This window comes from Tyto alba, unplaced genomic scaffold, assembly GCF_018691265.1.
Source record: "Tyto alba isolate M040663 unplaced genomic scaffold, T.alba_DEE_v4.0 Super-Scaffold_2, whole genome shotgun sequence".
Taxonomy (NCBI): domain Eukaryota; kingdom Metazoa; phylum Chordata; class Aves; order Strigiformes; family Tytonidae; genus Tyto; species Tyto alba.
The window spans coordinates 22,689,875-22,715,079 of record NW_024881282.1 but is presented as its reverse complement, the minus strand read 5'-3'; the positions used below and the strand labels follow the sequence as shown (position 1 = coordinate 22,715,079).

Here is a 25,205-nt window from a genome sequence, read left to right as displayed (position 1 = left end):
TTTGTCCAGGTTCTGTACAATTGCAGAATGGATGCTTAGTCCCTAGCAAGTGAAAATGTGACAGCTGAATGAATAATAAAAATCGCCCAGTATATCCTGGGGGAATCCTGACAGATATGATCCAGCTTGTCCCTTAGAACCGGATCCACTTTCCCCGGAGGCTGCAATGCACACTTGTGGAAGCTGGGGAGATCTGCCTGCCCCTCTGCAGTGTCCTGTCCTGGTACAAACCTGGGGACCTCGCTGGGACAAGCAACTTCATCCACGGGATGGCCGGTTCGACTCTACACACCAGTGATGAGGAGGCAATGGGGAGGCAGGTCCTGGAGGGCTACACGCCGAGAGAAGCGGCGAGTGGGGACAGGCTGACAGACCATGTCCCTAGAGGCTCGTGTCTGAGGGCGAACCTGGAGGCCTTTATTTTTATCCTCTAGACAAGTCATCTGCGAAACAACTTCAGAGCAGCTGTAGGTCGGTTTGAACCTTCCTGCGGACAGTGCTAGTTCCCTGTTCCCCCTCAAGTAAACACAGCCCCACACTGCAAACCCGCTCCCCGTCTGAGTGGCAGCCCCCTCGTCTCTCAGGTCCTCTGCCACCAGCCGACCAAGTGCTCACCCGGCGCAGGAAACCTCCCTCAGCCCGTGATGATCAGATGCAGCAGGGTATTCCCATGGTGTCGCACAAACTTTGTTTGGATTTTTTTTCGAGCCCTTTAGCTTGGCGGCGCCGCTTGCTCTTCCCCTCATCGATACTCAGAGAAATTATGCAGGCTGCCAGTGCATGAAAGCAGAAACTATAACTGCTTCAAAAATAAGAATTGAGGTGAGACAGCAAAAAATCAGCTGCACTGAATTTACCCAAGGAAATATGTTCTTGTAGAAGCGTGAGTGAAGGGCTGAAGAATCAGGCGAGGACTGAGCGGCCAGCGCGGCGGCAGCTGCTCGGCTTGGTGGAGGCATCCTCTGACAGAAGGAAGACGCTCCCCGACCCCCAGAGAGGCCCTCTTCTCCCCGTTTCCTTCAGGCTCAGGCCTTGGGCCGTCACTTTTGAAGAAGTGGTTTCGCTGTGGGCAGTGACGTGCACCCTTAAGGCAACCACCTGCGCGGCTCGGTTTCACTCGCGGGGCCGGGGACTGCAGGGCATCGCCAGCCATGGCAGCGGGCTGGCCCCGCCATGGGAGCCCCTTTCAGCTAGCAGGTAAGGTCTCCTCCTGCCACTCCTCACACCCTTTCCTCTCCGTTTCCCAGCCTCTCACTGCACCCTTTCACATCTTTCCTTTCTTTCTCCTTTGACTTCTTAGCCATTCATTTTCTCCCACATCTTTTATTTTCTGTCCCACCTTTCCTCTCTGTTTTGGGGATGCTCTTCTCCCTCCCATCACCCTCGTCTTTCCCAGCCCAGCCTGGCTTTTGCTCTCACTGCACCTGATACATTTCACACTCAAGGCAAAAAGTATTTAAATATACTGATCTTTTGTTTTCTTTTTCCTGATGTAAATGTGTTTCCTGGTGTTAATGCTAGCTTGACCCAATCACTTTAAACAATCTATCTGCAATTTCCCAGGTAAATAATCTGTGAATCAGATACCTTGGTAGGGTGAAATATAACGATGCACCTGTATCTCACCAGGTTTTTTATTGTTGCTCAGTGATCTAAATAGAAGGAGGCATGATATTCATATATAGAAAGTGCATTTGTTTTATTATAGGGAAGAGGTTTGGATTTTAAGGCTTGATTTCCTCTACTGAAAATCATCCCAATATTTAACTGCTAAGAGTAAAGGAAATAACATTTGCTTCCATCTCAAATGCCTGAAACTGTTTTACTCTAGCTCCAAAATAAATGGCTTGCTCCTATCAAACATGATCTTGCTGATTCAAAATTCAGGCCTGAAACAAAAAGAGAGTGGGGTTTTTTTCTGCTTGACGCAGTTCTGATGCATGCCTGGGAAAATTATTTAACAATCTACGGTCTATTTTCAGCTCCATATACAGGGATAATAATATTTACTTCAAAGAGCAATTGTTTCATATTATTCATTCATGGTTGAAAGTCTGCATGAGCTATTTGAAGAGAAGGTGGAGTAAAAATGAAAATGAGTGTTTTATGATCTCCTGCTTTGCATGGCTGCTGATACTACTACTAAGCAAACCCTGTCAAAGAAGGATTTCTGTGTTTTCTTCTTGACTGAGTTTTGCTAGTCTTGCAGGTTGCATAACAAAGTAAATAAAAATGATTAGCATCTGGGATGTGATGATGCCCAAAAGCCCCTGCAAGGGATAGACTTCAGTGCAGCTAGGAGACAGCTCTGCAGAGAGCAAAAGGTGTGAGAGCCCCAGGGTGTGATCATCCTCTAGGAAGACTGGTGTTCTTTCTGTTGAGATTTTATTTGGTCAAGGTGAGGTATGTAGGGAGGCAGTGTTACTTCTTGTAAGGCTAGCTGTTATAGGGTGAAAAAGCAAATGCTTTTGGACATACAAACTGAGTAGGAATTGAAGGATCAGAGGCATAACTGACAGCAGAAATCCTGAGGACTGCTAGCTCCATACATGTCTCTCTAGCAGATCACTCGTTAAAAGCAATTTTGCTGTAAAAAAATGTTAAGCATTTAATGAATTATATGTAATTTCCTAAAAATGCATGTGTTCCCTTTAAGAATATATCTATTGTGTAGAGATAAGACCTATGAATAAACTGTGCAGATGGCAGACAGTATCCATATGATGAACCAGAATCATCAGAAACTGCAACAGTTAACCATCAAAGAAAAAGAAAAACTAAACCACAATAACACCTAGAGGAGAATCTCCACAATATCTGTAGACTTAAGGCACCAGGTCTGTCTTTAAATTATAGGCTCAGAACTGCAAAAGTTGCAGGAAAGAAAAAGTATCTCACCTGTGTTATTTGCAGGAAATAAATGCTCCCCAGCAGCAAGGAATTTAATCCCAAGAACTGTAGAAAACAATATATGCAACACAATATATATGTAAATACAACCATATACATTAAAAGCACTATTCCAGTTCCTCATCTTCTTAACTTTTTCTGGTCATCCCAAGCAAGATCTTGTGGTTAAAGAAAATAATATCTAGTGTACAATTAGCCTTGCATTAGCGGATGAGGTGGGAGGGTGGATGGGGCCCGGGAACTGAGGCAGGATCATAGAATCATGGAATGGTTTGAGTCAGAAGGGACCTTGAAGATCTTGTAGTTCCACCCCCCCTGCCCCGGGCAGGGTCCCCTTCCCCCAGCCCAGGGTGCTCCCAGCCCCGTCCAACCTGGCCTTGAACCCTTCCAGGGAGGGGGCACCCACAGCTGCTCTGGGCACCCTGGGCCAGCGCCTCACCCCCCCCACAGGGAAGGATTTCTTCCTTACATCTAATGTAAAGCTACCTTCTTTTGGCTAAAAGCCATTACGCCTTGTCCTATCGCTACATGCCCTTGTATGTAGTACTTTCATGTTTTACAAACTGGAGAATTTTGTGATGAACAGAGACTTTTAGTGACTTTTCTCATCAGGGGAAGTTTTTCTTGCTCCCTTTGTTTTTGTTGCACCCTTTCTTACTAGGAGCTGTTCATGGGGTTACCTGCAGTTTCAGGGTACCTGAGAGAAACGAAGCTGTGAGATGCCGAATGAGATGTCCTTGTGGCTGGCAAATGAGAGAAAATTTTGTGTAACAAAGGACTGCAAACTCAGGCCCTAATGAGCTCTGGATTAGATTATGGTGTGTCTGCACAATCATATTGTCACGTTCAACAGGACAACACTGTTGAAAAACCCCTCACAGAACACACAGGTGCCCATTACATTCCTATGGCAGAGACCAAGAAAAATATGAGATGGGACAGCACACTTCTGCTTTTTAAGGAGAACCCCAGAAATGTTTGGGACCCAGCCACCCGCAGGATTTGTCCACCTCCCAGCAATACACCAATTTCTCTCCGACAAACCAGCTGACAAACATTCCAGAGCAAGTTCAGGCACCGAGCCCTGCCACTGGCAGGAAGGTGAAATCAATGAGCACCCCAGGGGGAATCAAGTTTGATCCTGACTACAGGCTCTTTCCCAAAACATACAAAAACCTGGGTGCAAGCTGGCTGTAAACACTGGGTAAGGTCAGTACATGGTCTGGTTAATCAGGGAAACAGTCATGCCCAGCAGAATATATTTTCATGGCCATCCATCACCATGTAGTTCATGAATCAGGAGATAAAGTATCGCTTCTGAAGTGAAGATTCCTGAAGGTGAAAAGATTGTGCAGGGTTATCTTCCAATGAAAGTAAAAGCAACTTAAAACTCTGGGTGTTGTTTTTTTGGTTTTTTTTTTTCCTTTTGAGGTCTGGCCCCATTTGATTTTCCCCCCTTTCCTCCAGAAAATTCCTCAGGTTACCTGTATTTCAAGCTACTGAGATGCTGGAAGATGCCCAGAGTGCAGCCCAACTGCCAGGGCCACCCCCACGTATCTGCCCAGTGGTGAGTGGGTGTGTGGGCTGTGACTGCTCGGCAGAGGCAGGTTTATCAGCAGAGCAGGGCTGTGGGCATCCTGTCCTTCTGTAGCATCCCCTTCAAGAACCCTTCCTATAATGTCCCCAAAGTAATGTACCACAGAGCACTTCTTGTTCACAGGTTTCTGAAAATGTAGCTTTCAAAAGACCTGAAAATTCATGGCATTAACTCCCCCATGTTTCAGGTTCTGCTCTGTTAGTTGAGAAGCTGGTTTGGGTCATTGGGTTGTGTTAGGTTTTCTGAAAATCTTCACAGAGATGCTTGCTGTGAAAGGTGGGGTTTAAAAGATCTGGCAAACGGCAGTGGAAATTAAATTGGAGAGTAAAACATTTACAGAGCCAAAATGTGGAAGAACAGGAGTGGATGACTAATGAAGGCAGAAAGCAATTTCATTTTTTAATAATAGCACTATAAAAGGACAAGGACTGTTTAATCCCGGTGATCACACACTTTTAAAAGGAAAATAGGGACCAAAAAATCAGTCCCGAACCAACAAGCAGCAAGAATTCTCAAATGGGCAGGGAGACCTTATTCCCCATAGGGCTTAACCCTATTACTGTTAATAGAAATACATTTAAGAAAATGCTATAGGACTCTAAACTGAAACATGGTGCAAAATGCTCCCTTAAGGAATCTGTAACCCTTCAAACACAGATAATACCCTAAAAATTGCCGATGTGTTTGCAGGGTAGATTCTTCTCCTCTATATTTGATGAGAAATAAGGTGATAACAAAGCTAGACAGATAGCTGGATAAATATTTTGTGCCTATTCCCCATCCAAAAGAAGGAATGTCTCCCAGTTTTTCTAAGATGTTTCATTAAAACTGCTGAAAAAACTGAACAGGCTAACAGGCAGAAAAGCTAGCTTATCACCTGGAGATTTAGCTCTGTTACTGTTGTAAAAGTAAGACATTATTTACTCCTTTCTTTGTAGTCTAGGCTTTATTGTGTAGATAAGATTTCATGGGTGAGACACAAGGGCTGGTTTGAAAAGTGTTTTATTGTTACAACATGCTCTTTAAGGAATATGTTGAATTTTACTTTTGTACAACTACTTGGGAATTGCAATTGTATTTTAACCCTAACCTCATAATGATACAAATAAGAACACCTAGTATTTATTTTTTGTTCATATTTACCAAATTTGGTACCAAATACCAGCTACCATTTTTACCAAATAGCTTAGATTAATTTTTATCTTTTCATACTTTGTAGCAAAACCATGCTCTCCCACTCTGCCTCTTCCTGTCCATCCTTCCCACACACACAGTTCAGGCCTTCTGTGTTCCCTCTATACCCCCTTTTCCAGGAAAGGACAGACAACAGACTGTAATCAGTTGTAGAAACCGTTGTTTTCATTTAAAAGGGAAGTTTTAAAATACTAGTATGACAAGTAGTATCATTTCGTTATCTGTCATCTTCTGTTCTCATTTCTCTACCAGGCAGATCCTTTTCTCCTTGTTGATGAGGTGCCAGGAATCTCATACCTTTATCTTTAGGTACTTAAATAAAGTAGCCCTTGCTTGCAAGAAGTTAGTAATTCCACTAATGTCAGTAGAAGTGCTAGACTGTGTCAGGTAATGAGACTGGAGTACTTAAACATAGAGCAGTTTTAGAAAAAAAAAAAAAAAGAGTTAAAGCAAACAAGCAAACTTACTTATGTCATTAGATGAGATGTATCTGTTTGCTTTGCTTCAGAGTTGTCAGTCCAGCTTTTTAATGGCATAAACGTGCCGTTCCCATGAGCAAACATCCTCTAGAGAACAGTCAAGAATGACAGCCCAATGCCACTTTCTGATTCATGGGGGACCTCAGTGGTGTCATCACACCAGCACTTCTTTGCCCATAGAATTGTCCCTTTGTTCACACAGTCACAGAAAGCTTGAGGTGGGAAGGGACCTCCAGAGGTCATCTGGTACAACCTCCATGCTGAAGCAGGGCCACCTAGAGCCAGCTGCCCAGGACCCTGCCCAGGTAGCTTTTGGATATCTCTGAGGGTAGAGACCACCACCTCTCTGGGCGTCCCGTGCCAGTGCTCCACCACCCACACGGTAAAAAAGTTTATGCCCATTGCCTCTGGTCCTGCCAGTGGGCACCATTGAAAAGAGCCTGGCTCTGTCCTCTTTGCACCCCCCTTCAGGTATTTACACACTTCAGTAGGTTCTCCCTGAGCATTCTGTTCTCCAGACTGAACAGTCCCAGCTCTCTCAGCCTTTCCACATAGAAGAGATGCTCCAGTCCATCAACTTTGTGGCCCTTTGCTGGACTTTCTCCAGTATGTCCATGTCTCACACTGAGGAGCCCACAGCTGGACACAGGACTCCAGGTGCATCCTTGCCAGTGCTGAGTAGAGGGAAAAGACCTCTACCTGCTGGCAAAACACCTTCTAATGTGGCCCAGGATACCACTGTTCACCATACTTAGTGGCATGGAAAGATCTGAGTGATGTGGGAGCCAAGAAGAAGCTCCCTTGAGAGGACGGAAGATGTGGGCAAGAAGCAGAAGAAGAACCAGCCACAGTGTAGGCTCTTCCTCAGAAAGGGAGGTTGCCATGGTAGCTGAGGTTTGCTGCTTTTTCAGCCACTTTTAAATCACTTCCCAAAAAAGGGGTGTCCTCAGCAGTCCCAGTTATTCTTTGTAAACTGGATCACAAGTGGCCGGAGTGGCCCAAAGTGTGGGTAGGGCAGCAGGGATTTCAGGGAGCTCCTTGGGAGCACCGGCCCGAGCAGAGAAGTCACCATGGGATCACAGTCTGGGGGACGTGGGGAAAGGCTGTCATTCATTCAGCTAGTCCCATGCAAAGCAGACTAAATGAATAATAAAAAGCAAAATAACAAACAGTTCAGCTGTTTGAGCAGTGCCTTTATCTCGGACTCACAGGGAAGGTAGATGGAAAGTTATCTCAGTGAAATGAAAGGCAAATAAGGGTTTGAATATAGCCCTGCAGCCCATCCTCACCCAAGCCCGGGTAAACAAAAACCAGAAGAGGCATGCCAGAGAGATAAAGAGAGCTAAATGTCTTGCTTGCTTCAGCCTTCAGGATTTGCTTCATGCCAAGGTGATTTTTTTTTTTTTTTTTTTCAGATAAAAACCATGAGTTACTGGCATAGACTACCTCAAAAAAGTGATTTCAAAGCAAATCTATAAATTAAGGAGCAATGCGGTGCTAGGGCCAGTCCGTATTTAGCAAATAAGCCTGTAACAGATGAAGGGGTTGGGCTGCTTATAGATTTACACAATCCCTCACTAACAGCAACTCATTCCTGGAGGAACAGCAAGTCTCATGTACTCAGGAGGGCAGGTATATGATTAAAAAGTCTGAAAAACTGTAGAAATATGTAGATAAGTCAAACTGGATTGTTCTTTGTCCTGGCTTAAATGAGTGCTGAAATCACAATGTGAATCACAGAGCATGATCTGGGAATCAGTCTGCAATAAAGTAAATGGCAAAAGTAGTCAAGAAAGTTGGATATGTGACAGTATCATGTGAAAAATATGCCTGCACTTCGTGTCATCATTAGCTTAATCACTACATAAGGTAGTGAAGCAAACATATTTGTAAGTAATTGGTAGAAAAACAAGAGTAGCTCTGCTGACTCCCAGCTACCTGTTCTGCTGGAGAAGATTTTGTTTGGTTCTCTGACAGAGGAGTGTAAAATGCATGCCCAGTGTGATACCTTATTTGAAATCTTCAACCGTCTCAATTATTCTTGGTTAAAATCTCTGTGTAGTCTATAAAGCTGGCTGCAATAAGCCATAGGCAGGGCTGCTGACTGTCCTCCTCTAAGAAGAAAGATATTAGCATTGAAAACCATAATTTTATCCAAAAGATGAAGTTTGCGGAAATCTGTACCAAAACCCCACGTTAGAACATAACAAGGCAGAGGACAAATTCTTGGAAACAGTGTCCAAGGCATCAGATGCATTTAAAAAAAAAAAAAAAATGTGGAAGAGTAAATTTCTTGCAGCTGTTTTCATCTGGGACCTGGAAATAGAGGGTTGAGGAGTAGATGAGGAAAACTGAAAATATAGAAAAATAATTTGTGGTCAGAGTCATCTATGCTGCATGTGGCAAACTGTGTTCCTGAGGTAGACTAAGCAAACTTCTTCTTTCTTTCTCATATACTGAAAAAAGATTTTTCAGATTCAGGCATAGATTAAATTTGGAAGGACTAGGGAAGCGAACTTATTAAGCAGAGGCAGTGTAGTTTTACTACAGAAGCTGACATAAAGTGACCAAGTTATCAAGCAGCAGAACCTTTTGCTGGCATTTGCACTGAATAAATTAGAAATGATTATTCACTGTGGCAACAAGTTCTGATTTAATATCTGTGCAAAAGAAACACTTTTGAGACCACTATAATAAAGAAAGGCACAACCTATTTGAAGATGTTCTGCTGAGTAGGAAGTTTTTGCTGTATATGCATGAGTTGTTCCTGTGCCAAAAAAAATACCTTTTTTTTTATTATTTATTTTTATTTATTTCAAAATGATAGAACTGAGTCAGAATCCTCTCTGAGCCATTCAAGGATGACCACGGGATCCTCCCAGAAAGGGTCAGGTTTTTTAAGTTTTCTGCCTTTTGGTAGAAAACCAGAAAATGTTTGCTGGAGACCCCATGGAAGAAAAGAAGGAAAAAAACCCCAGTTACCCGTCATCAATGATTTAATCAGTGTATGACAGGATTTACAAGGATTTGTTTGTTTGTTTGTTTCGCGTTTCATTTCCTAGCCATAAACAAGCGCACGGCAGCTCCTCCGCAAGCGAACAGGAGCCAAACGGCTTCCCCGTCAGGAAACCGCCCCTGCGCTTCAAAGGCCCGAGCGCGCATTCAGCGCCGCCTCCGCCGCCCGGTGCCGCGGACGGAGCCGCGGGCGCGGAGCGGCGCGGGCGGGCGCGGAGCGGCGCGGGCGGGCGCGGGGCGGCGCGGGCGGGCGCGGGGCGGCGCGGGCGGGCGCGGGGCGGTGCGGGAGGGCGCGGGGCGGCAGCGCCCCCTGGCGGCCGCCGGTGCGTTGGCGCTCGCAGCTCTCGGTCTCCCTGCACCGAGACTCCGCTCCCGGGCGGAAAAACCCGCGGGAAGAAACAGCGTGTAACGGCGTAACGTGAATGGCCTCGGGTGGGAAAGATGGGGGTGGGGGGGCAGACGGAGAGGGGGCCGGATCCTGGTGGAAAAATATTCCAGGTGGAGAGTTGCAGGCGATGGCAAACAAAACTGGCAGGTGACAGCAGCATTCCAGGATGCTCTATGATGTCAGTGTTGTTTCCCATTTTTAAATGTTGACGCAGTACACAGAGCCTAATTAAGCACTTTCTGAAACCACGCGGCCTCCTCTACTCCCCTCTTCTCACTGCTTTCCTGCTCAGTGATTCAAGTCCAGAGATTCTTGGTTCCCTTCCACTAAACCCCCCTCAAGAGCTACCACACTCTATAGGCTTTTTTTTTTTCCACCTCAAATCTCACTCATGTTTGAACACGACTGTGAACGATTCAATCAGTTCATCTGATGTTTTTTGTCATTAACTGGTGAGACTAGATAAATGGCTGGTCCTCACCTAGACTTACCCCATCCCGTGCTACAACAACTAGTCACAGTTAGGATGAGCAGCAGCAGAGGCATCTTGTCACCCACCTTGCTTGTTAAACCTTGTTCTAACGTGGTTATTACTCTGCAACATGGAACAACACCTCTGGCCGCAGCATCATGTGAGAATGAGCTCACAGGTTGCATTTTTTTGGAAGCTGGGAGTTATTTAAGCTGAAAGGATGAAGACATCGCGGAAGGAAGATGTGCTGAAAGGAGGGGAAGGAGAAAAGTTGTTTGATGGGAGAGAAAAAAGATATGGGTAAAAGGTAGGAATTAACTTAAGATCAGTTCTTTCTACCTGTGCTGCCTCCCTCTGATTTTTATCATATTTATATTGAATAAAATTCTTACTTCAGGATCTACCACTTTGGGGGTGATTTGAGAAAAAGGCAGCCACATGCAAAGGTGTGGGTTTTTTAAGGGTTGATGCATGCTTATTAGGCTCATCCATGCCACCACTTTTAAGGATTTGTTTCTGGCAGCACATGACTGTGGCAGAACTACCACTTTCCTGGAAAAAACGGGTCTTTCTACCTTCCCTAATCAAGATGAAAATTTTGGAAAGTTGATCCAGAGAGTCTCACCCAGAGAAAACAGTCAGAAGCCAAATAAGAATCAAAACACAGTTTGCTTTTTGTAAGTCTCCTGAGCTGTTAAGCAGTGTGGAAGATTGTCCCATGCCTAGGAAAGGCCTGACTGCTCTGTAAAATGCTAAGCACCCTGAGTTGAACAGAAACACAACATGAATCCCTTGGAATGAAGAGAAAGGTTCTCTCTTCATCCTTCACAGTGCACCAGTTCCTCAGCTGTTCTCTTTCTGGTCAACTCAGACTTTCAACGTATTTTGGAGTGGCTTTCCCAGTTTTCCAAAGGCTAGTTTAGTCATTCCCCATTTGAAAATAAAATTTTGTAAGCGATTCCACTAGGTGAGCTATATGATAGCTGAACTAGATTAAACATAGCTGCTTCTTTTGATATGTCTCCAGTAGATTCAGGCCTTTCTTATCAGCACTGTCACGTGTAGCCCACTTTTTGACTTGTACAGGCATTTCCCCACGTATGTGCCTACATGTCTTGATGAAATCCTGACTCAGCTTAGAGGTTTGTCTGACTTCAGTGAGAAAAAGATTTCTCCTACTGCATTTATTTTTGTATAACCTATAAAAAGATAATGAAGATGGAATGCAGGAATAAACAAACATTGTTCAGAGGCAGCAACTTACTTCCATTCCAGCTTCACTACAGTCTGGCAATACGCAGTGTTATTATGCACGCTACATATTTGATATTCCTTACCCAGTCCTTTCGGTCTCAGCAGTTCTTACTTTGGGCTTTTGGGAGGATGACTGATGTGCAGACCGTAACAGCAGTCCCTGAACTGGCCATATAGAAGCTGAAAGATGAACACAGTGAATCAGAGCATTACCATTTTCACAATATTTCTTTTCTTGATTCTGCTTTTTCTGAAAAGCTCATTCAGACTCTCATTTTCTCTTTAGTCAATGTAACATATTTCTCTAAGACCTACACAAATTTAGGCCATTCCATGTCATGTAAATGCTTCTGACTATCATTTTTTTCTCATTGTAAAGCAGCTGGAATCATCTCAGGTTCAAAATATCCTTCCTTACTCTAAAAACCTTCCTGGATTTCACACAAATAAAGGCGGAGGACAGCAGTGACAAGCTCTAGCAGTTAACGGGCAGAGTCACGTTTTCTTTCAGACATGAGGGTGTCAGGCTGCTCACTACTCCCTCTTCCAGCATAGACTCCCACATGCTGTCCTTTACAGATGCAGTTCCAATTCATTGGGCATCTTGTTTGCATGTCTCACTCACAGTCTGGTTGCTACATCTGTCTGCTTTTGCCTAACTTTTAGCTGCCAATTTTTTCCCTGTTGGTGTTTAAATACATCTTTCCCTTTCCTCCTGCGGTGTTAGGAATTCCGCTAACAAGGCAATGTGAGCAAAGAGGAGTAATGCCAGGGATAAAGTAACTTGGCTTGTACAATAAAAACTATTTGCAAATCAGAAAGTTGAAGCAAGGAAATGCTCAACGGTCCAAATGAGTTGAACTTTTGAGGTTGCATTTTCAGGTGGTTTCAGCTGGTGTGTCTTGGAAATCAATGGACGTAGGAGGGTTTCCACCAGCTAGGCCCCCGGCTGTGAGCCAGTCAAATGGTCTCTGGTTTGAAAAGGGTGAAAGATAAAGTGGCCAACAAACAGAAGTGGAGAAAGCTGAGCAGAGAAGGACTTGGTGAAGAGCTAGTGAGAGTGCTGGAAACCTGGGTTGCATTGATGGGGAAGAATTCAGCATGCTTGATGTAGATACCTAATGCATACCTACCTTTCAGCTACTTTCTGGCACTCACTGTCTCATAAGTGCCAACTTTATCCTCATAGCCAATAGAGGGAGAAACGTGTCTCCACAAAGAAGGCCTGTTCACCTTTCTTAGGAATCACAGACAGATGGTCAGGTTCTTCCTCAGAGGTCTGCAAAAGCAGGCGATTGCCTGTGTATAATGTGGAAAGGTGGCACCCAAAATTAAGTGTATGTTAGGTGCCTGAATGAGAAGGGCTCAGTCTTAATCCACATTTGTCAAGAGGGCTGAGAAGAGGTTATCAAAGTGTTGCCAATTTAGAGCTTGGGCAGCTCCAGAAGGCACAGACATCAAAAAGGAGATGGCAGCAACTCTTATTTATTTCTTCCTTTTCCCAGTTTTGCTTTTCCATCACTTGCAGAAACAATATCATTACTTTCATCCTTCAGGTTCTTCCTGATATATTTACCCTTTTTCCTCCTTTCAACTCTGTACCTTGCTTCATGTCCAACCATCTCAGGAGCTGGGGGGAAAAGAACAAAAAAAAAAAAAAAGAAAAGAAAGAAAAAAAAAAAAAGACCCAAGGGCAGAAATTTTCCATGTCACCACGAAAGAGATGTGATTTTATGATTCAGTGCTTATTTGTACTGTTGAGGGCTGGCTTTAGGGACTTAATGGAAATCAGACACATTTCACCAAGTCAGTTGTGCAGTCTTACTTCTGTTTTTCTTGTTGATGTGCAACACTGAAGGCATGGTTACTATTTATCTCCCTTAAAACTAAAAGGTGGCTTTTCAAGCTGGAGTCCCTGCAGAAAAGCTCACATGAAGCATTCCAGGGAGATGATGCCTTTGAGGCACCAAAAGCTTTCCCGCACTGCTCCTTATGCATGAGGAATGACATTTGCTGCTGCTGCCAGGGCTGGGAGCTAGCAAGTGAGCTGCCCTGGCTGTACAGCCCCTGGGGCATGACAGAGCCAGCCAGGTATGGAGGAAGGAGAAGGTGGGAGAAAGCCATGAGCTTACTCTTCCTTGACCTCCACATTCTGCATCTGCTTTCATCAAAATGGTGGGAGTTGCTGCCTTGTTTTCTTCCCACAGGGGAAAAAGCACAAGGCTGTGAATGACAGCTCAGGGGAAGAAGCATCTAACCTGGACCTCACTTGGGAGTTGCTGGGGTGCACAAATCCATGCCAGGAAGGCTCAGGAGAGTGTTCAGTATGTCAGATCAAATACAGCCTGTCCTGGGGAGAAGGGAAAGGGAAGAGTAGATCTTGAGTCCTGGGGAGAGCAGAGCGTGGGCTCTAAAGGCAGGTTGGAGGACTTCATTTTGCCATTGCAAGTTGGATGACTTTGTTTTGCTACTGATCTGAGCAGGAGTGAGGGGTGCTTGGGGAGTGTTTCTGACTTGGACACCTCCTTAGTGCTGATGGGAGGGATGGTGCATAATCATCCTCTGGCTCACAACAGGCAAACGCTGACCTGCGGCTGCAGGGTTAGGTGCTGCAGGGCCCTTTCCCAGACCCTGGCACAGAAGTGAGCTGCAGGAGGGAGCCTGTGTTGTATAATGTGGTTTCTAAAGGAGCCTCCATAGCACATAGAGGTTTTTGTCTTTAGACATTTTCTGCAATATTATGGGACATACTTCTAAAGTGTGATGTATCCGTGCTTTTGAAAGGTTCTCCAAAGAGTGCTTCCACTCAGCTTCAATGCACAAATGCAGTTTGCAGATGCACATGATATATCTGCCTATTCTTCTTGCCTTCTTTTAAAAACAAAAGCACGTAATCTTTCTACAGTTTTGTTGTATTTTATTTTTACTAAAATTATTATCCCTGAGCAGAGATCTAGACATGACTACGTTTGTTTTCTATTTCTGTTTTACAGTTCTTGTTATGACAGCAGTTACTTTCACTTCTGCAATGAATCAAAATACATCTGAGATTATGTGTGTGTTTATCAGCCAGAAGGATGAAAGTTCAGGAACACGAGAAACATCGGTATCTCCTAAGGTAATCTAACAGAGAACAAGTTGCTTATAAAATATTCCTGTAATTCCAGAAATACCTTCCCAGAAGCTTACCACATCTGAAACCTATAGGCTGTGGGGATGTTACAGTCAAAATAACCAGGGTTAGGCCAAAAAAGAAGAAGGTTACATAAGATTACAAAGGGTTAGAGGGAAATACATATCACAATTCATACTTTGAAACTGTAAATAGATAAATACCTGTTTTCTCTAAACCACATTTTTAAATTGCTGCCTTGATGCTGTCTCACATCAGCATGCCTGAATATTGCTGAATACTGCTGGATATTACTGGAAATGTATCAGAGTAAAAAACAGTTCTCTTAAGAGGGGATTGCCAAGGCCCTGGTGTGAGCTGGTGGCCTGGCACGGTGTGTGCGTGCCACAGCTGCTGGGACTGATGGGGAAGCTGCACCACCCTCTGTTTCCACCACCAAAGCCCACAGATCCCTGCCTGGTCTAAACCTTGACTGAGACACCAAAGCTGGATGAGGAATCAAATATGATTTTTTTTTTCTTCTCCTCTTCTGACTCGAAATGGCAGAAGGCCAAGAAGAGATGGTGTGCAACTGAATTATAAAGCATCTGAGACCTGTGATTAAAATATTTCCTGAGGATTCTTGTTTCAAGATAGTCTTATGAAATCTTATTAATTCCTGGACAAATAAATCAATAATTCAGATAACAAATGAAGGTATACCAGACAAAGCTGTACTGTCCTTGTATGTGACAGGGCAGAATATGGCTGTTACCTCTAGATACTTCTCAGATCAAGTGAAGAGAAGAAGAAGGAGCAAGGAATGAGAAGAACCAACTGGCCGGACACAGTGTGGAACAGAATGCAATGAACTCCATCATTTTATAAATGTACACCAGATAAATTTCACCCACCAAAGTAAGGGAGACATTTAGGGCTACTCTTCAGATGGAACTATTTAGTTGCCACCTTTTGCTACAGCTAAGATTAGAGACTCCTTAATCCATCAGCGGCTTTCAGAATGACTGTGGAATATTCTCTTTCTGTTTGCAATTCTCCTTTAGCTGTATTCAATGGTGAGGAAATGAAAGGTGTGAAGGCACCCAGCTCAAATGTTCCTTACTTAGCAAAGCCCCCGAGGAGTCAAGGACCAGTCTAGCCAGATGTTGCAGTGACAAGCAAAGGGATGCTAAAAAAAAAATACATTCTGACTTTGCATTTGCATCAAGGTTGCAAACAAAAAGGTCATGTTATAGTTCCATGTCTTCCGATGGTTCTACATGAAAGGAAAACAAAAATGAAAGTAAAGAATAGCCTAAGGGAAATTATCATGTTTCTGGCTAAAATAGTTCTGTGATGTCCATCTAGAGAATAGAATTAACTAATTCAACAGGAATCCTATAGTGTTTCCTTGTGCAATAGAATTCAACATATTTATGAATAAGTTCAACAGTAGAAATGAAAAAAAAAAAATAAAAGGAAAAAAAGAAAAACAAAAACAACCAGCAAAATGAAGGTATGAAGGAAGTGTTATTTCAGTATAATTAGTGTTCATATTTGGGCATTAGAAGGAATTATTCGTTTATGAAAGCTTTTCCAGAAGAACATCCTTTAAAAACATTTTAATGTAAAAAAGCAAATAAAGTTAATTTGTAATAAATATATTACAGTCTATCCCCTATTATTGCAGACTTCCAACATTTTGGAAGATCTTGGTTGTTATTTGAATTCTCAAGGAACAGAGAACATCTATGAACCAACTAAAAATGTGGAAGTCAATGTGTTTGAAGATATTGAATTAAGAATGATAATGAACATTTCAGACATCATTTCATGCTTTTGGTTCTTTAAAGAGAGCAAAGCTTGTAAACCTTCACTGGACTCAGAGAATCGGTAAGTCAAGGGGTGTGCTGGATCAAAGATCCTTTAAGAGATCATTTCTTTCACGATGCAAATGGAATATTTTCTGTGACTGTACTTGCATTTAATTTCATGTTATGTATTGTCTTTTAAAATCTTCTGATCTTTCTTTGTTGTTACCCAGCATCACATTGCTGATTGTCATTTAGACACATAGACATATATGAATCTTAAAGCCAAGAATAGTTTCAATTAAGCTCTTCCTTTTAATTTGGATGGCAACATGCATGGGAGTCACCAAGGACTTTCTGGCATTGATCAATTTGAGCTTTGCAATGCTCACGTGAGGCAAAACCATAATTTTTCTAGTCAAAGTAACAGAGTCATGAAGAATTTTGCAACTTGTTAGGGTCACACTACAGATCAGGAACAACAACAGCTTCCTAATTCTCACAGCCAAACCTAGGCTGGAACCTGAGGCTGGATTATTGCCTCCCCCTGCAAAAAATGTGGGATGGCAGTGTAGGTAAAGCATTTCCCTGTGGACCTCCCCAGCTGTCCTAAGCTCAGGAAGTCCATCCATCCCAATACTCAGCGTTAAGCATGTGGTACCTGTGGTTCTAAGTTCCCATGTGCTGCTTGTGTAGGAAGATACATGATGAAAACACTTCAGGTTGAAGTGCACTATGTGAATAACGAATGCTAGCATCTCTGAAGGGTTTTTGCAAGAGCTAAAGGGCTAATGTTTTATTGTGGGTGCTGCACGTTACCTTCTAGATAGCAAATTGAGCTTTATTTTCTGTTTTATAGATATGTTACATCTTTGGCTTTTTCCCAAATAAAAGAAGCACAAGCTGGAAAATACACCCTCTCAGTCATAAGTAAAACCGGCAATTACACAGTAGTTGTGTCTGTTCTCATCCGAAGTAAGTACATCTAGATGAAAAGGGTTACTCCATCAGTAGATTCAAGGCGAGAGGCTCAAGTTCAGTCCAAGCAATGAAGCTCTGGTGTGCTGCATTTCAGGCATCTTCCTAGATTTGCGCAGGACTTGGAGCTGTCTTTGAGGTTGAAGTCAAAACCACAGACTGCATGAGAGTCAGCTTTCACTAGTCAATAAACCATGCAAATGAACAAATAAAGATGTAAAGGCACGCCAACTCTCTTCTCTCCTTTGAGAGATTCCCCTCTGTGCCCAAAGGGACAAATCGAGGGTGGATTTTATGTGCTCTCAGAGCTCACGGGCTAGATTTGTTTGCTTGCATCTTAATCTGTTTATTCTCAGTGTTGCCAGCTGGGCTGTTATCTGGACCAGCTCAGGACATGCCTTTTATTTTCAGGTCTCTGGTGCTCCAAAGCAATGCTTTGTCCCACTCTCCCTCTTCTCAGTGCCAGCCTTTACTTGTTTATTGGGTTTTAGGGGAAAACACATCAGTACTGAAGCTGCTCAGCACAAGGGTGCCCGAGAAGCTGAGATTTTAATTGCTATTAAATGCTCATGACAGAACTCGTGTGATGTGCAACTTTTTGAAAGGCTCACAGTGGGAGCAGGTTTGATTTAATTTTCTCAAGAATCACACAAGAGACATATCTGACGTAGAAGAAACTGCTGCAATGAAGTTCAAGCTTCTGTTTCTAAGTAGGGGTGTCCAAGAACAGGTTTTTTTAAAAAAAAGGAACCATGTTGACATGATTTTTTTTAACAGAAGGCAAATACTATATTATTTTGTCTGGAAAGGGCCAAATTTAATGATAAAAATTAAAAATACAAAATAAATTTCAATGAAAGAAGGCAAAACATCAATCCAAACAGCTAAAAGACTGGCAAATCCTTCTGGAGAGAGGTTTAACAACAAGCATCATTACTTGACTTGTTTTTAATAACCTGTGACTAGTCAACATTTTTTATTCCCTCTTTATTTCTTTTTAAAGTATTTCTTCTGTTTGACTTTTCTCTCTTGTCTCTTTTTTCTCTCTCTGGTGTCAGAGGTGTCAATTCTAGTCTCTCCTTGTTTTAATTGAAGGCCTATTGCTTGCCTCGATTATAATTTGAACAGCTTCACTGAGGGGATAGGGTATTAAAGCTTTAATTAAATATTGCCTTCTCTACTATATCAATTAGGCTTTAGAGGTAAAAAACGTTATTACAAGTGCAAGCAAGAGTAGTTCAAAACAGTCTCAATAAAGATCTTTTCCATATCAATTGCTTGGATTGCATTCTCTTTGCTCCTTTGAATCAAATATCATAATTACATCTCTCATAAAATCCTCCAGGCTAGATGTGAATCCTTCCACTGAGATGTGAATCTCTATAGGTAAAAAAAAAGGCCCAGCTTATAAGAGATAAACGAAGAAAGAAATTAAAAAGCCAAAAGTATTAGTTTCACCTTAGCGTGTCACCTTGCAGGCAGTGGATATATGAGTCTAAAGGAAATGTCACTCTTCTGTTTGGAATCTCACTGTAAAATGACCTAAAACCAGACTCGGTGATCTTCCTTTTGAGTCAAATCTTTAGCAGTTTTAATGCATTAAATTTCTGTGCTTAGTTCAAGTCTGTGACTGACGAATTCAGGGGACTGGGAGTTGTCTAGGAACCTTTTTCCCCTGGGTAACAGATATAGGATAGAGAAGTCTGATGGTTATCAGAAGTCATTATCACCAGTTGTTTTTCCACTCTGTATCTGATCTGACTGAGTAGTATGAAATGATCCCATTTTGTGTAGAGACTTTGTAGTCTCAACAGATACTCCACCAAAGGCCACTGACTTGGCCTGTGATTTCGAAAGTTATCTGTGCTCCTGCCCAGTGAAATTAATAGAAACCACAGCAAAAGTACACCTTTCAGCATCAGTCTCAGGATTATCCTCTGGTGTATAGAGGCAGGCCTTTGATATAGGGAAGCTGTGCCTTTAGCAACCAAGGCTGAAAAGCTCATGAAACCAACCCACAATATCCCTAGGGTGGAATCATTTTCTATTCCCTCAGTGTTGAAACCTCCTGAAACAAATTACAGCTGTGATACTTCATGTACTATGAAATGAGCTAAACACTGTTCCAAAATTATTTCAACATTCTTAAACATTTGCATGATTTTTAACAGAGAAACCAGGCAAACCCTATTTCAGGAAAAGGGAAACATCGGATGCTATCGAGTGCGTATCTGAGAGCTACCCCCAGCCCTCTGTGGAGTGGATATTTTGCAGAACACCTGAAAAGAGGTATGGTGTATGTTTATATGCATTTTGAATCTCTAGACTGAAAGTTTACCATCTTCTGAAGAATAACAGGGAGGCTTTGTACTGCTTAGTGTGGCTGGTGAGCTGGGGAGATAACTGAAGAAGAGTTTTGGGTCAGAATTTTTGGAGACAGGCTCTGCTGGGTTGCACACCCACGTGCTGGTTGAAAACCTGTGTCTGCATGATCCACTTTTGGAGTGCTGCAACATATTTTTCTTAGAAATTTTAGCTGTTGCAGTCTTTCGGAAACTTTCATCTTTTGGCTTGAAAAAAGCCATTTCAGATTCTAGCATTTTGATGTCACAAGAGCAAATCAAAGGTATCTCATTTCCCCTCTAGATTTTTACATTTTTTGGCAATGTGAATCATAGAATCATAGAATAGTTTGGGTTGAAAGGAACTTTTGAAGGTCATCTAGTCCAATCCCCCTACAATGAGCAGGAACATCTTCAACTGGATTGGGCTGCTCAGAGTCCTGTCCAAACTGACCTTGAATGTTTCCAGGGATGGGGCATCTGCCACCTCCCTGGGCAACTTGTTCCAGTGTTTCCCCACCCTCATTGTAAAAAATTTCTTCCCCACATTTAGTCTGAACCTACGTTCTTTTAGTTTAAAACCATTACCCCTTGTCCTATTGTAACAGGCCCTGCTAAAAAGTTTGTCCCCATCTTTCTTATAGGCCCCCTTTAAGTCCTGAAAGGCTGATATAAGGTCTCCCTGAAACCTTCTCTTCTCCAGGTTGAACAGCCCCAACTCTCTCAGCCTTCCTTCATAGGAGAGGTGCTTCTGTCCTCTAATCATCTTTGTGGCCCTTCTCTGGACCTGCTTCAACATGTCCATGTCCTTCTTATGTTGGGGGCCCCAGAGCTGGACTCAGTACTCCCTGTGGGGTCTCACCAGAGCGGAGTAGAGGGGCAGAATCACCTCCCTCGACCTGCTGGTCACACCCCTTTTGATGCAGGATGTGGTTGGTTTTCTGGGCTGCGAATGCACATTGCCAACTCATGTTCAGCTTTTCATCCACCAGTACCCCCCAAGTCCTTCTTCCCTTCTTGGCAGGGCTGCTCTCAATCCCTTCATGCCCCAGCTTATATTGATACCGGGGATTGCCTCAACCGATTTGCAGGACCTTGTTCTTGGCGTTGTTGAACCTCATGAGGTTCACATGGGCCCACTTCTGGAGCTTGTCCTGGTCCCTCTGAACAGCATCCCACCCCTCAGGTGTGTCAACCACATCACTCAGCTTGGTGTCACCTGCAAACTCACTGAGGGTGCACTTGATCCCGCTGTCTATGTCATTGATGAAGATATTGAACAGTACTGGTCCCAGTGCAGATACCTGAAGGAAACCACTTGCCACCAGTTTCCGTCTGGACATGGAGCTGTTGACCACTGGATGCAACCATTCAACCAATTCCTCATCTACCAAACAGTCCATCCATCAGATCCATATCTCTCCAACTTAGAGACAAGGATGTTGTGGGGGACCATGTCAAAGGCCTTACAGAAGTCCAGATGGATGAGATCCGTAGCTCTTCCCTTGTCCACTGATGTTGTCACTCCATCATAGAAGGCCACTAGGTTGGTCAGGCAGGATTTACCCTTGGTGAAGCCACACTGGCTGTCTGAAATCACCTCCCTGTCCTCCATGTGCCTTAGCATAGCTTCTAGGAGGATCTGTTCCATGATCTTTCCAGGCACAGAGGTGAGGCTGACAGGTCGGTAGTTCACAGAGCCCTCCTTTCTACCCTTTTTAAAAATGGCTGCAATGTTTCTCTTTTTCCAGTCACCAGGGACTTCCCCTTAAGAATTAGAGCTGGGAAGATTTTACAAGGGATCATAATTTTCCAAGCTAAATGATTTTATTTTTTTCCATTCTATTTATATGTAAAGTTGATTCCATTAACAGTGGGAATAATGCCTTTCTCTGCAGCATGGCAGCTGGGGATCTGGGTCTCATAATGGCCACTGGATTTGTTGCAGTTCCCACCACAGTGGGTTCAGAGATGTGGTGCGAAAGCTCAACCTCCATGATTTCACTTTTGTCCAGATTTTAGTCACAGCATTACCTGTCTATGAGCCAGTCTGGGCATACTCAGGTCATTTCAGCTCATGTTTTGGCCTAGCCTGTGACATTTTTATTTTCTTATCTTCACCTTTCCTAGTTCCTTTTTATTCAGCTATGTAAGATCCAGTTTTCCCACTATTGTTTGCATATTCTCATGGCTTGGAGATTTATCAGATTTATTTGCTTGAGGTTAACCAAATGAGTCAATGAATAATTGTGCTTGTAATTGCAGTTGCCCTGATAAAATACATGAAGGAACTGGGGAAATAGATGGCATACAGAAGGTACAACATGAATTATTTCAAACTTATATATGGTGCTGTGCCGTTAATGACCTGGGCAGAGAATGCACCAGCCTCTTTACAATAGGTAACTTCCCACTAAGGTTTACTTACATACGAGCTGGATCCTGCCTCTGAAGTTAGTTGCACTACTCACCTGAGTACGCTTTCTGGGCTAAGCTACTTGTTTATAATCACTGAAACAAATCTAACAGTGAATATGATTGCTCTGTCGCATGTTTAAAACCTAATTCTAATAGCTATTTTTAGACTCTGTAAAAAAATGTCTTGCCCTTCTGCATTTGCTAAATATCTACTAACTTTTTCTTCATGCTTTTAGGACTCTGTTGCATGGTAATGCTCTTCAAAGTGTTCTCAAATATATACATTTACAAATAATTATAAATTAATATATAAATTCAGGTTTGTTTGGTTTTTTTTAAATAAACGTGACCAGAGCAAAACTGTTCTGAGGTGTGCCCTATAGATACCTTGTAAATTATGAAAAAATTTGGTTTGAGACATCTAAATCCATCAAATTTACTAATTTCATGTTTAATGAGTAATTTTCCTGAATTCTAATTACCATTACAATGTCTATGCAGCATTAGCAGAAAAAATGTGGATTTAACTGAGCATTTTTCCAGGCAAAGTGACATTTGTTTTAGTGACTATGTTTTGATTTTGTAGATCTAAATGAAAGACAAGCAACACCTTTACCTGAAATACTTCTTAAAGTCGGGGAACCGTTGCTGATCAGATGCAAAGCTGTTCACCGTAATTATAAATTCAGAATAAAATTATCTTTCGAAAACAAGGAAGTTGAGGAGGTAAGAAGACAGGACGTATTTTAAAATTGGTAATATTGGACACTAACAACTGATTAAATGGGAATCTCTGTTGAAAACTAGGATCGCCAGTTTGAAGGATTAGAATATCAAACAGATCACTCAGCAATTCGGATCCAGTATGTGTTTGCTTCAGCGGCAGAAAGAAGTGATAGTGGACATTATACCTGTTCTTCTACTGTTCATCCGAATCAAACTGCTTTGGTTACAGTTTTAGGTAATTTCAACCCTCAGTGTTAATTTTGTCCCTCGGTTGGTTGTTTTGCTTTGTTTTCCATGTGGCAGTTCTTTGCTTGCCAATATGCAGCGTATCTTTATAGTTCCTTTTCTAAGGGAGAAGTGTTTGCTCTTACTGGCAGCCCAGAAGAGCCGAGCGATTAATCTGAACTGATTCATTCTGGTACCTGAAGATCATCAACCTTTTCTTTATATTGCTTTTCAAATAATTCCCATTAAAAGACGTTGCTTTTAGAAGTGAACTGAAATGGTGCTGTTTAGAGATCTAGTCTACATGATTGTTTCAATGGTATCTCTAGAAACACAGGCTGGGATTCATTTTATGTTATTGTTGGTGACTCTCAGCCAGTGTGACACAAAGCCAGGGTGGGGACACAAAGCTATAGGGTCCCCAGGGGGGTATGCCTTGGGATTTCTGGGCAGGAGGGAGTAGTCTTGTTGTGTAGTCCTTCTCTGTGCCACCAACTCTGATGTAGGCAGATGCAGAGCAGATACAAATAGCTGAAGGTAAAGCACTGCATAAGCTGGAGCTGGCCAAGAGTATAAAATGCATGACCTGCCTTGCGTGTTCAGCTGCTAATGCTCCATGTATTAGTTTGACCAGAGACTTGTTTCAACTAACGTAAGACAGAAATGTCCTGCTGTGACTTCAGTATGGGCTTTGAAAATCTGTAGCCATGGTCTCAGTCTCCTCCTCACCACTTGCTCCCACTGCACCTCCCTTTCACTCACGTACGGCACCTCCACCCCACCTTTGCTGCACTTTCAGAAGTGGGGAGGTAAGGCAGAGGTTCTCGTGGCCTCTGCTCTGCTGTTGTGTATGGTCCCTTCAGGTGCTCATTGCTCTTGTACAGAAAAAAGCAGATGCAAAAGCCGTACCAGGCCTGACCTGGGTCTGACAGGAAGGAATTGAAAAGTTGGAGGGGTCTTGGTTGTGGGCTCTCCCACTCAAAACCAAGAGCAAATGAGAAATTACTGTTTCCTCTTATGGAGAGGGAGTGACTGACAAGTGGCCATTTGAGTTTGCCAAATTTTTGATGGGAACGTAAATCTGGGGAAGAATTTTAGCTCCAAAACCTGTGGAACTGGTAGCAGAAAATAACTTTACACTTTGCAGAGAATGTAAGCCCAGAGAGATGATGAATAATGAATGCTGACAGAGCTGGCAAACTGCCATGCAGAAGTGCTGCTGCAGCTGTGATGGATGTGAAGGAAAACCTGAAACTAGGGAGACAACTTCTCCAGCATTATTGGTTGTTCTGCATGTATCCTGCTTTCCAGGCACCAAAGGGAACCATCCTTCTAACACTAAGCTACACAAGGCCTGAAAATTTTAAAAATCAAAAGCATACCAAAGGAAACAACATTTTATTTAAGCAACATGTTGATTTAAAAGCATGCAGTGTTGAAGTTAGTCCAGAACAGCCTCAGCTGCAAACCTTGTTTCTCAGATGGAAATAATATACAAATAGGCATAAGTCTGGAAATAAGGCATAAAAAGGAAAGCTGTAGTTAGGACTATGCTGCTGGAGTAGACACTGGGAGTAGTTTTCTGACTGGTGTACCCAGAGCTGGAATCTGTAGCCCTGAAAGCGCCCACCGTGTGTTTGACCTTCGCTGTAGTTGCTCTCAGAATTTATAACACCTAGTCTAGGAATGGTAGGAAGTGAGAATACTTACCCCAGTCTCTTCAGAAATCACTTTCCCAGTGCGATACCATATTTTCAGCTTCTGCCTACCACTGAGCAGGAAGCTCTTGCATCATTTACAATAACTGACTACAATACCTGGGCATTTTTTCTACACACATCTTCGTAGTAAACAGGAAGGTAGGGGTGAGCGGGTAGTGTAGAGGTAGGGAAAGATCCTCTTCTTTCTCAGTACTGGTGTCCAGTTCAGAAGTAGTGGCTTCTTGGATCTATAAATTATCAGGTGGGAATATGTGTCACAGTAACAGGGGATATTTGAGTCACTGTCCCTGGAAGGCTGTATTGAGTGGGGTATTTTTTGACTGAGGTATGCCAAGCTACAATGATTGTCTATACCCTCCTTAATACCCTTTATGCCAACAAAACTTCTAAGGGCCCGTTGGCTTTGCTGATGAAAAAATGTGTTTGCTTACTTATATGGTGCGTTAAAGTGGAGGGATGTTGTCATAACTAGCTAACAGCCCTGCTCCTCTCTCCAAGGTTATACAGACATGTCCTGTGCTTCTGATCCACCCCAGCCTTTAGCCTAAGGTATTAATGACAAC

The 25,205-nt window shown here is 42.9% G+C and overlaps 1 protein-coding gene across 1 annotated transcript in view; it reads left to right on the top strand.

The window, feature by feature from the left end:
• The first annotated feature begins 1,135 nt into the window (after positions 1 to 1,135).
• FLT3 (fms related receptor tyrosine kinase 3) overlaps positions 1,136 to 25,205 on the top strand; it is a 44,190-nt gene continuing 20,120 nt past the window's right edge. Inside the window, 8 exon segments of the mRNA XM_032982810.2 lie at positions 1,136 to 1,197; positions 14,303 to 14,427; positions 16,112 to 16,314; positions 17,092 to 17,207; positions 19,382 to 19,499; positions 21,818 to 21,954; positions 22,557 to 22,696; positions 22,778 to 22,931. Of these exon segments, the coding sequence (XP_032838701.2) occupies positions 1,152 to 1,197; positions 14,303 to 14,427; positions 16,112 to 16,314; positions 17,092 to 17,207; positions 19,382 to 19,499; positions 21,818 to 21,954; positions 22,557 to 22,696; positions 22,778 to 22,931 (1,039 nt within the window). The 5' untranslated portion in view covers positions 1,136 to 1,151.